The sequence below is a fragment of the Limanda limanda genome, chromosome 6, assembly GCF_963576545.1.
Source record: "Limanda limanda chromosome 6, fLimLim1.1, whole genome shotgun sequence".
NCBI lineage: Eukaryota > Metazoa > Chordata > Actinopteri > Pleuronectiformes > Pleuronectidae > Limanda > Limanda limanda.
Genome location: NC_083641.1, coordinates 19,766,796 through 19,780,515, shown reverse-complemented (window position 1 = coordinate 19,780,515; position 13,720 = coordinate 19,766,796). Strand labels below are relative to the sequence as shown.

General features: G+C 43.4%; 1 protein-coding gene across 2 annotated transcripts in view; it reads right to left on the bottom strand.

The window, feature by feature from the left end:
* Positions 1–13,720, bottom strand: part of LOC133003890 (muscleblind-like protein 1) — a 40,459-nt gene that overhangs the window by 10,643 nt on the left and 16,096 nt on the right. The window contains exons 2-3 of one of the 2 annotated variants that reach the window (XM_061073715.1): positions 6,182–6,352; positions 2,433–2,627 (exon numbers count right to left, since the gene is read on the bottom strand). In XM_061073715.1, the coding sequence (XP_060929698.1) occupies positions 2,433–2,627; positions 6,182–6,352 (366 nt within the window). Of the gene's footprint in view, positions 1–2,432; positions 2,636–6,138; positions 6,353–13,720 lie in introns of both variants that reach the window. The other variant, XM_061073714.1, reaches the window with a different exon arrangement.

Below are 13,720 nucleotides of genomic sequence, written 5' to 3'. Positions count from 1 at the left end.
CACAGTGAGGTAGCAGCAAGCCGATTGGCCCATGTAGACCGAAGTGGACAGGCTGGGGTGTAAGGTTTAACCATGTCATGGATGTAGACCTGATCTGTTCGCAGCACGGTCCGCAAGTAACAGTGTCTTGAAGCGATGGGGGAAGCCACTGGTAACCAGTGAAGGGAGCGGAGGGAAGGTGTAGTGTGAGAGAACTTAGGTAGGTTGAAGAACTTTCGAGCTGTTGCATTCTGGATGAGCTGCAGTGGTCGGATAGCACTAGCACGCAGACCAGCCAGGAGTACTTGCAGTAGTCTAGGCTTGAGATGACAAGAGCCTGGACCAGAACCTGCACCGATTGGGTTGTTGCAGCAATGTTGGCGGTAATGGAGAGTTGGTTGTCGAGTGTCACACCCAGGTTTCTTGAGGTCTGGGTGGGGGCTACCACAGAGTTGTCGATGGCGATAGTAAGGTCATGGGTGGAAGAGCCCTTCCCTGGAATGAAAAGTAGCTTGGTCTTGTAAGAAAAAGTAGCTTGGTCTTGTAAGAGTTGATTTTAAGTGGTGTGCGGACATCCACTTAGAGATGTCAGTCAGACAAGCAGAGATGCTTGCTGCTACCTGTGTTCCAGACTGGGCAAAAGAGAGAAATAGTTATGTGTCATCTGCGTAGCTGTGGTGGGAAAAGCCATGTGAGTGAATAGCAGAGCTGAGAGAGTAGGTGTAGGGAAAAAAGTAGAGGACCCAGGACAAAACCTTGAGGGACCCCAGTAGTGAAAGGACAAGGTTCTGACACAGATCCCGATAGGTATGGTCAGGGTTGAGGTAGGATGTGAGCAGGTAGAGTGCAGACCCTGAGACATACTCAGATCCTGAAGGGAGAAAATAAGAATCTAGTGGTTCATCGTTTCAAATGCAGCAGAAAGGTCCAGAAGGATTAATACCACAGAGGAGAGCGAGGCTCCTCTAGCAGTGTGAAGTTAGATAAAGAATTCTATCAATTATTTGTCATCTCAATCCTCGGTCTGCAACAAGACCTGCATGTTCTTCTTCTATTTAAGATACAATCTGGAACAAAAACAATTCAAATGTCCAAAACGACTAGGTCTACGTTGTATATTTTATTGACTTGTGTACTTACATTATCCAAAATGCCCAGAGAAATCCTCAATTTCATTCAAGGTAACAAGACGTTTCATTTTGGCTGCCTTTGATTTCCCAGTCTCTCTTCTAACTTCTGAGGCAAACAAAGTATGAAGTAGGAAAACACATATCTAGCCAGAGAGCATTTTTTTCATCAGAATGTTTATATTACTCAGTAGTATCCCGATTAATCATTGCCAGTTACTGTGTAGCATGAATAAAACTTTAATATATTAACCCACCCTGGCCCAATCAGGTAGATTTTCTTCTGCAGACAACAACTCCCAGGATCTCACGCTGCTTCAGGTCGTCATTACACTAGGTATTTTGTTGTTGTTTTGATTGAGGGACCCCTATTGGCAGGAGTTGTACATTTAACAAAATCTTCTCGGTTCCAAATTTCTACAACTTCTCACCAGTTAGTCCTCATCTATGAGAGCCAATCACCACTCTTCTCTGTTGTCTTTACAGGTCGACCGATTAATTTCCTATCGCCTCCTCCATCTCTTTTTTTCCTGTCACCCTTCCCCTCGCTCTGCATGTCGTCCACTCGTTAATCGAGCCAAGAGACTTCCTCTGCCTCACCTCCTCACTCCGACGCTACATCTTAAATGTAACCTCCTATTGTACTTGCACGCCTCCTGCTGCCTCCAACGATTTCCCCATTACTCCGCAGCGAGTGTTTCCTGGCCGAGGCTACATCAGGATTGACTTACAGTCCAATTAATGATTATCCGAACACAGCACAACACTTACCAGGTTCCATGACTGACTGTTTTTACAGAGGAATTAAAGATTTTTCTGAAAATGAAACACTGGTTCGGCATAACATGAGCTTGTGCGGAACAATGTTTTTCTCCTGCGTGTTGATGGGATGCAACATCGACACAGTTGTGTTTGTAGAGATACTCTCATTAGTGCCTTTTTCTCTTTGCTCAAGTCTTGGTAATGACTGTATTATGGTAATGGGATATACAGTAGTTACTGTAACAGACTCTTTACCAGACACGTAATTAAAGTCTACAAACAGAAGCTGTTGAAGACTTTCCAACCCTTGCCTTAAATATTCAAATAGGCTCAGCCCACATCTCAGAGCCCAATCTGTTTGCATAGATGGGAAAAACGATCCTCAGTGGTAGCAGTGTTTACTAGAGTTTTGTTAGTCCTTTGTTTAATCTGTGAAAGATATGAAAGTGACAAAAATAATTATGCAAATCCCCTCGTCTGTGTGATCAGTGGTGTGCGTGTCTGTGAATGTGGTCATATTTTATCCCACTTGATACCAAGAGTGTAAATGTTTGCGTCTCTCACCTCCAGTCTGTCTGTTCTCATGAGCTTCTGTGCGGCGGCGGCAGCAGCAACTGGGACGCTGTGGTTGCTGGTGACCAGTACGGGACCACTGGACATGATGTCGGCGGGCATCAGGCCGGGCGACACAGGGCCCAGGTAGGGGTTAAACGCCGCATTGGCGTTGGTTGCAAGGCCGGGTGTGACTGAAAACATGGGCTGTGGGCACAAGGAAAATGAGAGAGTCAGTCAACAATGAGCATAATTGAGCAAAATCATCCCACAAAGTCTATTTATAAAGAGGTTAATATTTTACTACATATTCAAATAGGTAAAATAGCATCCTTGGCAACCATGTGACGGTAGTAGTGAGACATGTATGCCATTATCAAAAGCGAAGGAAAGTATAGGATGTGTAAATGTGGACAGAAAGAATAAAGCAAAAAACAGAAAATTACTGAGGGTACATCTGAAGATTATCTTTCTCGTTTGATGGCTGCTTTCCTTTCATTTGCTCGTACAAAAAGAGTATAGGCCTCGGCTCTATGTATGTTGTTTCCTACTTCACACACTTCATACACCAGAGATCATTAAAGAGTAACAAGGAAGAGGGACCCCCTGCTGAGTGTGCAGGTTGTGCGTGAGGAGAGGTGCTGCTCTGTACAGCGACGGATGTGTTGTGAGCTGCAGTTTGAAAGAGTAGAAACAGACAGCTTCCCCTGACAATCTCCTAGAGGGGAAAGACTGTGCTAGCTGACGTAGCACACTGCAAGTTTCCCCTGCACGTTCCTGACCCTAGCCCCCTCCTGAGGATTGTCTCTTGAGCCCCTGCCAACACGACACAGTGAGTAATAGAACAACAGCAGCCAGAGCTGGACATCTGCATTCCTCTCAAAACCTCACCGCTGCTCTGGGATGAGTCAGGAAACCAGGAGTAATGTTTTGGACTTTCTCATTCTCCTGCCTTCTGTAATGTCTGAAGAATGACGTCCTCTCCGGTTCCTCTGTACATGTGCGTGGCTCAAGGCGCTCAGTTCTGGTGTGATGTCATTTAAAGTGCTCGCAGTCACGAGGGTTTGAACAATGCAGTGATCTCATCCTGCCAAACAAAAGTTTGTGACCTTGCTGAAGAACCTTCTCTGTCTTATAACTTCACTTTGAATCATTTCCAATAATGATATCACAATGCAGATTCATCACGATCCCGACTGATTTAAAACAATTACGTCAAACCGAGCATATTTACACAGTAGGAAGAGAAAAACGTCTCGCCGCATGGCTCCTGTCAGCAATTTGTATCACAGCGGTGATATTATGTTTGTGAAAATCTTTCCAGACTGCCTCTTAGTAACAAAGATTTTTACTTTCTCTCAATCCATATTGGAAAAGTAAATTCTACAAATCTGCACTGCCAATAGACTTCAATAAAAAAATAAACATTTTCAGAAAACAGATGAAATGTTCCTTCTTCAATTTACTGGCTCTGTAAGAAATAAATAGATTAAAGCAAAATGGAACAAAAAAGAAACCTGAATTTCAGATTTGTTCAATGTTATCAACCACACTGAACACACTTTGGACTTTGTTTTTGTGATGCAACCACTATTCAACACTACAATTGTTCCCAGACGGTGTATAAACACTGACGACATGACTGCTCCCCCAAAGGTGACGCCAAAAACATCTCAAAGTACAAGTTAAATATATTTTGTCATCGAAAGTTTCTGTCAATTTTAGGTATTTTTATTTTCGGTCATAATTAGTTATTTCATGATATAAAAATGGGCTGAGATGCCGGGTTTGACAGCTGAGACTGACTAGCTATTGGTCAAGACTGGTACTGCCAGGACTCTGATATTTTGGCCCAACACCACCGACCTGAACTCGACAGCCATTCTGTTTTCTGTGACCAAACCCGAGTCCAATGTTTTCTCCCGATTACAGGTAAGTGCAGCGTACAAAATCAAGTCGAAAGCCCAGCAAATGTGACCGAACCTGACCCGATCCTGAATGTCCTCCCAGCCCATCGGGTACCAACTCGGGTCAGGTGTCGAAATATCTTGGTGAAACCTGTATTTAGGATATTTTGGCATCATTTTTGTACCATGTTAGGAAGTTGAGGCGGGTCAATCAAAGTATGACTCTGCAAGAAGGAACCTTGTGGCTTGGGTGGTTTGATTTGACTTATTTCCCTGTTTAAGTGTGAGTGAGTGAGCGAGTGAGAGAGTGGGGACACAGCACTATAGATAGATATAATTGTAATATGGGCTGTCCGCTGACGTTGACGCTGTAATAAAAAGCATCATGAGGGCCATCACTCACAGCCAGCTGTAATAGATCCTAATTACTTCACCCTCTGCACAGATCCAATGCGTGAAATGAAAGCACTCTCCTACACACTTGGAGGAAGGAGGGGCAGCTTTGGAAGAAAGAAAAAAGGTGTGAGAGCAGCAGATAAAAATGTGTTAAAGATGCTGAAGATGAGGTTAGGGAACTAAGCTGCGGACACAGGGGGAGGATGGAGGAAGAAAGTCTGATTCTTGGGAAGCATGGAATCCGGTCTTACCCCTTTCTTCCCTCTGCACACAACACGGCCCTGCTTTTGTTGACTTTTCTTTGTAGTGCAGGTTTACAGCCATCCCTCCTCACTGCTGTCGCCCTATCTTTTTCACTTTACCCACCTGTCTCTACTCTGTCCATTTATCTCTCCCTGCTTCACTCAGTCCTCCCTTTCTTCTTCTGCTTTGTCCTTCTCTGTCAGCCTGTCTTCACTATATCCTCTTCTCCTTACTTTCTCTTTCCCACAACATAAACAGAAAGGGAGGGCTTTGCACTCCCAGGGAGATCTATTGCTTCTTTAAACACTTTCTTGGTTTCCTCTGTTCCTCTCAATGGGCATTGCCACACAGCCCTTCCTCCCCGGATAAGTGCGGTAAGCCATCAGCTAACTTTGTACATAATGTATGTTCAAAAATGCAGCTCTTTTGAATAGTGTGAGACACATTCAAAAGAATGGTCCACTGCAGGAAGAACTCTGAGCCTTAGAGACAGATCTCATTGACTCTGTAAGGTCTCTTAGAACTGGATCTCAGCCTTGAAGATCCTTGGAGAACACATCACATCAGTTTCTGATGTAATTTACTGCATGTGCATGTGTGTAGGTATACATTTGTAGACGTGCTCATGATGATAATAATGATACATCTTTTGATAAATGCATAGCATAATTCATCAATAGTACTGTCCTAGTTTAATATGATGAATTCGAGGTTGAGTTCAACCTCAAATTCATATTTTCAGTCGATTTGCCATTCGCCGATGAGTTTTGCAAGTCGCTGTATAAATAAAAATCCTGTTGATGCTCATCTATAAAACCGGTTCCTTCTGACACAGACACAGGACGTCATCATCTTGGCTAAATTGGACATGGAGAAAATAGTCAGTGAGTCATAATAATAAGCGATCCTGTGATTGGCTGAGTGCGGATCTGGATGATCGCTCTAATGATTAGGTTGTTTGCCACTATTGACATCACCAACTAATCACTGATATCTGGGACTGCAAGTGGTTGGACAATTATAACCATTATGAATAATAAACATTAGTATGCACTTAGATTATAAAAGGAGGCACCCAGAGCTAGAGATGAACTCTGAGTAATCTTTAGAGAAACAACAAATACAAATCAAGCTATAACTCATGTTTGTGAGTATACAGTGTAGTTGGTTTTTCATAAACTCCAGGTTGGTTTGTATGCATCTGTGTCCCCTCACCACTTGCTGTAGCTGTGTGCCGGGCATCATTGCATTCGCGAGGTGCATCTGCTGGGCCAGCATCGCCATGTTCTTCTGCTGGATGAGGTTGTTCCTTCCATTGATCTCCAGCTGGGTCTTTAGGTGAGGAGGAGGATGGAGGTACTTACAGTTCTCCCTGGAACAGCGGCCCTGTTGTAGTGACAGAGCAGAGAGCAGGGGGAGGAGGAGGAAGAAAGAGAGGGAGAAAGAGATATGGAAAGAAATTAGAATAGCGTTTAACTGTCGCCTAATGTAAAGAAGCAATGAGCCGTGACTCAAGTTGCTGCCCTCCCATTTCCCAGGCGCTGACCTAACATCCCTGACATCTGGGCCTGCCACTGGGTTTGTCACAAAGAAGAACGATCGGTTCTACTTTCTTTTACCCCCTTCGTGACCTGAGCTGCACGCTCGCTAGCTTCCCTTTTTTTTCTCAAGGTCCCATTGAGAGGCAAATTAGTTTTAAGAGCAACGAGAATTGTTTGGATATATTTTTCTATCTGCCACTGCTAACTGAGCAACATAGAAAAGGATGCACTGTCCCTATGATGATATGGATACTACTTTCTCTTTATACTTTTCATTGCTCAATAAAGCAGCAAATAAGGATTATTTTAAAGGAGACATATCTTGCTCATATTCAGGTATTTAATTTTAATTAGGGTTATTACTTGAAACAGTTTACGTGCTCTTATGTTCAGAAAACACATATGTTTGCTCACACTGTCCAATGCTGCCGCTCCTCTTTTCATCCTCTGTCTGAAACACTTGGTTTTAGCTCCTGCCTCTTTGAATGACACCCCCCTTCAAATAAATCCCAGTCTGCTCTGATTGGCCAGCTGGCCCACTTTGTTGTGATTGGTCAGCCGCTCCCAGTGGTGGCAGAAAATGTTGACCGCTGCTCTCGCTTTACCTGGCTTCGTCGGATTCGCTGCTAGGTGTGTGTTGTGTTATACAATGCCACGGGTGTTTCAGGAGCTCGTTCAACCCTGACATTTACGCTTTTTTACTTTTATGTACACAAAAAAACTATTTAACACTTTCAAGGAAAGGGAAAACTGCAAAAGCAACATACAGAATGTCTCCTTGTTTGATTTATTCGTGTCGTACAATCAGTTTAAAATCCTTGATTCTTGATTATAAGACCGATTTAGATTATTAATATTTTAATCAAAGAAGTTGCTAGTTAATGTCAGTTGGATTCGTTAATTGTTTCATCTTATTGTTCAACCTCTGCAGTGACCTGCCGCTGCTATTACTATCAAAAAATGTCTCCCTTTGTTGGAACAAATTACACCAAGAGTAAAAGAGGCTTTAGATCAGAAAGGTCAAGAACATTCCTCTTTATATAACAATTTTTAAGTAAAAGTAAAGACGTGGAAATTAAAATGAAGGAGGAGGGTGAAAAAAGGCGAGAAATGAGAAACAATGTTTTTATCTACTACCTCAACTGCTGCCGCTGCACTCTCACTCAAAAGAGGAAAGGGTTTCTGAAAATTCAATTCGCGAAGATCCTCCCTCTCCTCCGTCCCTCCACCTCAAAAGCTGTCTCACTTGATGCCGGAATGTTTAACAAGCCCCGATGAATCACTATTGATCTCCCTCAATTGAGACGAACGAGTTATTTGTCAATAAGCTACTGTACATCATTTCAGAAGAGAACCAGCTGGAGAACTGATGGGGGATCGATACGCGATTGGGGATCAGTGTGACAATAAACATATACACACCAGTCGCAGCGCTCTATCTAATATTGGGCTTGTGTCTGCAGACAGTGAGCTGTGTGTCTGGCTGCTCGCCGCTGTGCTTGATTATATTCATCCAGCAGCCGGCAGCCCAAGGGGAGAAGGAGGGAATGTAATTTACACTCTCATAATGCCTGCTCCACTGAACACTCCCCCAGATAGGTGTAATATCTCAGATATCTCCTCCTCCATTTCTTTTTAAGTCCCCCTTTCTCATTCCCTTCCTTTCACCTCAATCCCACATACATCCCGTGCCCCATGCTGATATTTGCTCCGCTTATCATGAATACAGAGCAGCGCGGATGCAGTGGTGCTGCCGTGGATCGGTGCATTGGAATATGTTCACGTATATGCGCAGAAAACAGAAGTAATACTCCGCCTTTGTCTGTTTTGTTATTTCCTCTCCTCTTGCCTCAATCTCACTCCCCCCATCAAATGCATCCCATTACTGCTTTGTACAAATCGACTTCCAGAGGGACGGGAGGGCCAACGCTGCGACAACTCCACAGTGCCACCTCCCATGGGGAATTAAAGGTTGGCTGTCATGCTACTGCTTATCTCAGTGAGATTACCTGCTGCCCTCTGCGGCCCACTATGACACATGCTTTCACACACCCCTTTGTTCGTCCCACCTCTCCTCCCTCTCCTCCTGCCTTCCCCTAGTCTCGCTCCATCCCTCCATCCCTCCCTTTTTATGTCCTAGTGCAGCCCGTTCTGCCTAGCGACAGCAGGAGAGCTACTTTGCATTGGAGAGCAGCAGAATGTCAAGAGTTCCGCCAGCATTGTCATTGGCTGGGAGCAGACAGGAATGGTATTCCCAGTCTGCCGATTGGCCCAGAGGCAAACATTAACAATGCTGCAATGGTCCGGCTCGTTCCTGTGTGGCTGTGACTATTGATCAGCACTAATTGGTTAATGTCTTTTGATTTTCAGGGCACATTCCCTCCGGGTGACTAGACTTGGTCATGTCAACTCCAGCTGTGTTTGTGTGTGTTTGTTTGTGTGTGTGTGTGTGTTTGTGTGTGTGTGTGTGTGTGTGTGTGTGTGTGTGTGTGTGTGTGTGTGTGTGTGTGTGTGTGTGTGTGTGTGTGTGTGTGTGTGTGTGTGTGTGTGTGTCTGTAAATGTGAATTGAATGCATTTATAGTTAAGTAGAAAACAAAATAAACACTTTTCTACATTGATTTACAGTGGTCTGTGTTAAATAGATTTTCAACACTTTTTCAGTTATGTCAAGAGCTAAGCTAACAGTAATACAATTAATAATAATATTAACAATAATAATTCCAGTCTGAAAATTAATATATTAATACAATATATATATATTTTTTTTTAACTAAAAATTTCGAATAAAGTTGAAAATAGGTGACATAACAAAATTTTATGACATTTTAGGAAACAAGATTAAGAAGTCAGTCCTTTTCTTTCTATCCAATGTGGGATTTAGATAAACAATGAATGTCTCAGAATATGTTTAAATATACATATATCTTCAATCATAGAATTATGATTTTATGATAAAAATTGATGAATTTGATTTGACTTTTTTGTATGTTGTTGGGTGTCCTTACTAGGCAAGCATGTTTATTTCCAACATTTGGATATGTTTAAAACTTTTCTTGTAAAACCAGGATGAGCATCGTAAAGTGTGTTTAATGTGCAGGAGCAAGCAGCAGTTCAGCAGCTGAATCAGCAGAGAAATAACGTTCTCACTCCGAAGTCGACTTTCAACAAAGCTGGAGGGAAGTTAAAGAAGACTTGGATGAAAGTTAAGACAACATTATGACGGATCAAAAAAGGATTTGTCTGGTTGTGTTTTTTCCTCAAAGGGTTTTGTTCGCTCTAATCTCCTGAAGGTCAAGGTCACAGGCTTTAACGTGATTATCTGCTGCTCGATCACTTGTAGTTGTAGAATAACACAGTATGAACGGTTTCTGCAGGATCACTCATAATGCACCGTAATCTGATCTGGATGAAGTCCATTATCGTTATTGTGTTTTTGAAAGAAGTATTTCACATTATTCTTTAGAGACAACGCCGCTGTGAAAACAATATTATGGGTTACGCATCACAATTAAGATAAAGGGGAGATCATAATTACTATGCTTGTACGAATAACAATTTCCGTGTTTGAATTTGATCAGCCGCAGTCAGAGGTCAGTATCCTGACACGTCCGCCCCTCTGTTCCCACTGATAGCCTCATTATCTGTTGCAGTGTTGTTGTCTGAACAATTCAATGCAGCGTGAGCCCGTCCCCGTCGATCATCGCCTGCCTGCGATGCTAATGTCCTGGCTCCTCTCCTGCCTCTTTTCATCGCTATTTCCCCCCGCTGTCTAAACAATTTCAGAACAGGTTAATGGCGAGCACGTCTGAGCCAAAGCAGCTCTCCCTCTGGCCTGAGTGTGTGACTACCAGACTCAAGTCGACTCTGTTCCGCCATCACCTGTCTACCTGTCCTCCGCTGAGACGCTGATGTGCTAACAGACTACTTGCATCTCAAGCATTTCTTGATTGCTCTATCTTCCTACCCCCCCTTCCTCTCAGGTGGTTGTCTGGACTCCTCTGTTGCACAAAGCCTTCGCAACCAAACAAATTGTATTCCTTCGCCGCTCAAAGGTTCACATCTTTTTACCATCTCACGGGGGAGGTTTTGGTAAACAGCCGAACCCGTCTCATAACCAAATATAGATTCTGAAACTTGAACCAATTTGCTTTTGCCAAGTTTTGGCTGAGCCAAAGCAAAGTGAAGCAGCTGTCACAGTCTCACTCTTAAGTGTATGTGAGTGCCTGTACATGTAGGTGCAGGGGAGTGAAGCATTCTGCTCCTATAAATCACCTTGGCCTCATTACACCAGATATCTTTCAGCCATATTTCAACTCTGGGTTTCTCACATTCACATGCACATATGTATACACAAGTATGCATGCACACGCACGCATGCTAACACAAACACACACACACACACACACACACACACACACACACACACACACACACACACACACACACACACACACACTCACAGTTGGGTCTCCATGACTGCAGAGGGCATTGCACTGACACATTCATTTCCTGGAGATTGATGTCCACCATATATTCCTAAACATGTGTTCACCCTGAATTGTAATGATTTACATTATTGGAACTTGCTTTTCGTCCCCATAAGGAAGTCCCTGTAATGTGACAGACGCAGGTCCCCACAACAGTTGTGATATACCTGAACAACACACCCACCCACACTTACATATTCACTGTTATCCCTTTTAGAATAATATAATTTACTACCTTACTGATGCTTGTTAAACAGCACAGTGTGAGGAACAGAACAAATGTGTTTCCCCTGGCACCTACACATGCATGCACAAGCCCACGCTCACATACCATATAGGCAACATATGCCTGTTCTAACCTTGAGTTACTTCAATTACCACTGCGGCACTTTTACTGCAGTTTCAGGTATCACACGAGTGGCTGGTTCTGACCTCAGCAACAACATGGTTTTTTAATCAGCATCCCATAATCCTCAGTGACAAGGTTACATCAACGAGGCCATCCACAAAAACAACAGTGGGTAAGGACAGTGGGCACCAGGGAGGTTTTTAACCCTTGGATCCAACACCTTCTAGACACAAGATATTTTTAAAGCCATTATAATGAAAACGTCTATATATCCACAATGACATAAGAAGTGAGTGCAATATGTATAGGCGGTCACTTAAACCCACATCTTTCCTTCCACGTTTAATAGTCCCTGTTGTTCACAGTTTGGTGCATTTCCGGATCATTCAAGCTTGTAAAGCACCAGCATACCTCCTGTTGCTGCTGCAATGAAGATTCGCAAAGTCCCAATCATTGAAAGTGTGACATCTTAATGACCATGACATCACTCACTACTTTGTGCGTGAGGGAATGTGTGCTTTGAGAAGATATAATCAAAACCTCACACTTATTTGTAGCCTGTAGAATGGGTCCGTGGAAACCCGGACAATAAACGCAGTGGCAAAATTCCTCTCACTGACTGGCAACAGATACAAAAATGGAAGAGAGACAGTCAGAGAGAGAGAGAGAGAGAGAGGAATGAAAACAGAAAAAAAGAAAGAGACAGATGTGGGGAGTACTTTTCCAGTTAATATTAATCAAAGCAGTCTGCAGCAGTGATTGCACCGGGGTCTTTTCTGACAGATATCATCCTCAGAAGGGTTGCACGGCATGTTTGCTTTTCACCCGACCCTTTTGCACGTTCACTCCTGTAATCACCTATTGATTCTAAATGATCTTTTAATCCACCCGTCCAGAATGACTCATTCCAACTTAACCACACATAATCCAACACCTTTTGATCTCTTCCAAGTTCTCTCTCTCTCTCTGTGCTCTCACTGTGTCTGAGCTTCCCTCAGACTCTGGCTGCTGCTGCTGCTGCTGCTGCTGCTGCTGCTGCTGCTGCTGCTGCTGCTGCTGCTGCTGCTGCTGCTGCTGCTGCTGCTGCTGCTGCTGCTGCTGCTGCTGCTGCTGCTGCTGCTGCTGCTGCTGCTGCTGCTGCACAGTGAACACCGTGACCAGTGTGACAACTGTGGAGCTCAAAGTCTGGACGGCCACTGTTCCAAACCTCTGTGCATTATCAATTCTCTCCCGATGGCACCGCCTCTCCCTCCTGCTCCCAAAGACAACCATCAATCAAGACAGCGCCGTCTGGATGGGGGCCGTGATAAGAATACTGGCACACACATAAACACACACACACACAGGGGTATGTTCTTTATTGGCCAAAGGATCCTGTTGGCAAGCATACGACAGAAAAATATGACATCAGACACAGCACAAAGAACGGCCTGTCTGAGGACTGTAAGTGCTGCCAGACTGGCCAATAACACACACACACACACACACACACACACACACACACACACACACACACACTCTCAGAATACATCACCAAGTGTGGACAGCTATTTTTTATAAATAAATAATCAAAATGTTTAGCCTAACTTCATATTGTCTGCAAAAATAAATGCGCAATTTACTTTCTGTTATGAAAACAGACTGAGGCAGAGCTACATGCAGAGGCTTAAAAAAGTGAACTACGTTGATTTTAACATTTAAACATCTTACTTTCATTATTATTATGAAAATATTCCGAGTTGGGTTGCACTCTATCAGCACTAGTGTGGCCAAGAGACAGACTAACCAGAAAAAAATCATTCACACATGTAACTGAGAGCTATATACAGCAGTGGTGAGGAACCTTTTTGCAATCATGGGCCATTTCACCCTTTTTTTTTATCATTTTCAAATCATTTTTATGCTACACTAAAATACTGAACACCTTCAGTATATCACACTAACTTCTCGAATGCTATGGCTGGAACTGCTTGTCTTAAGTCAGTCGTCTGATGCCAGATGGTACTGATCAGGGCCGGGTCTAGACAGGCATGTATGAGGGGGCAGCCACAAATCTTGAGGGGGCATTGTGCTTTATTATATTATTATTATTATAAATTGGGATTTAGTTTGAGGGGGCACAACATTTATTTGAGGGGGCCAGGCCCCCTCTTGCCCCTGCCTAGACCCGGCCCTGGTACTGATGATGATCTTGATGCAAGTACATAGTGTTGTTATTTGCCATATTCAAACAGATTTTGCATTGCAAGATGCATGGTTTACATTGATCTCATGCACATGATGTTTAAAAGAGAAGCCAAATCAAAATGCTGCTCTGAAACAGTGCTGAGACAAACTTACCATTTGGAACAATTTTACTTTGTCCTGATCTGAGTT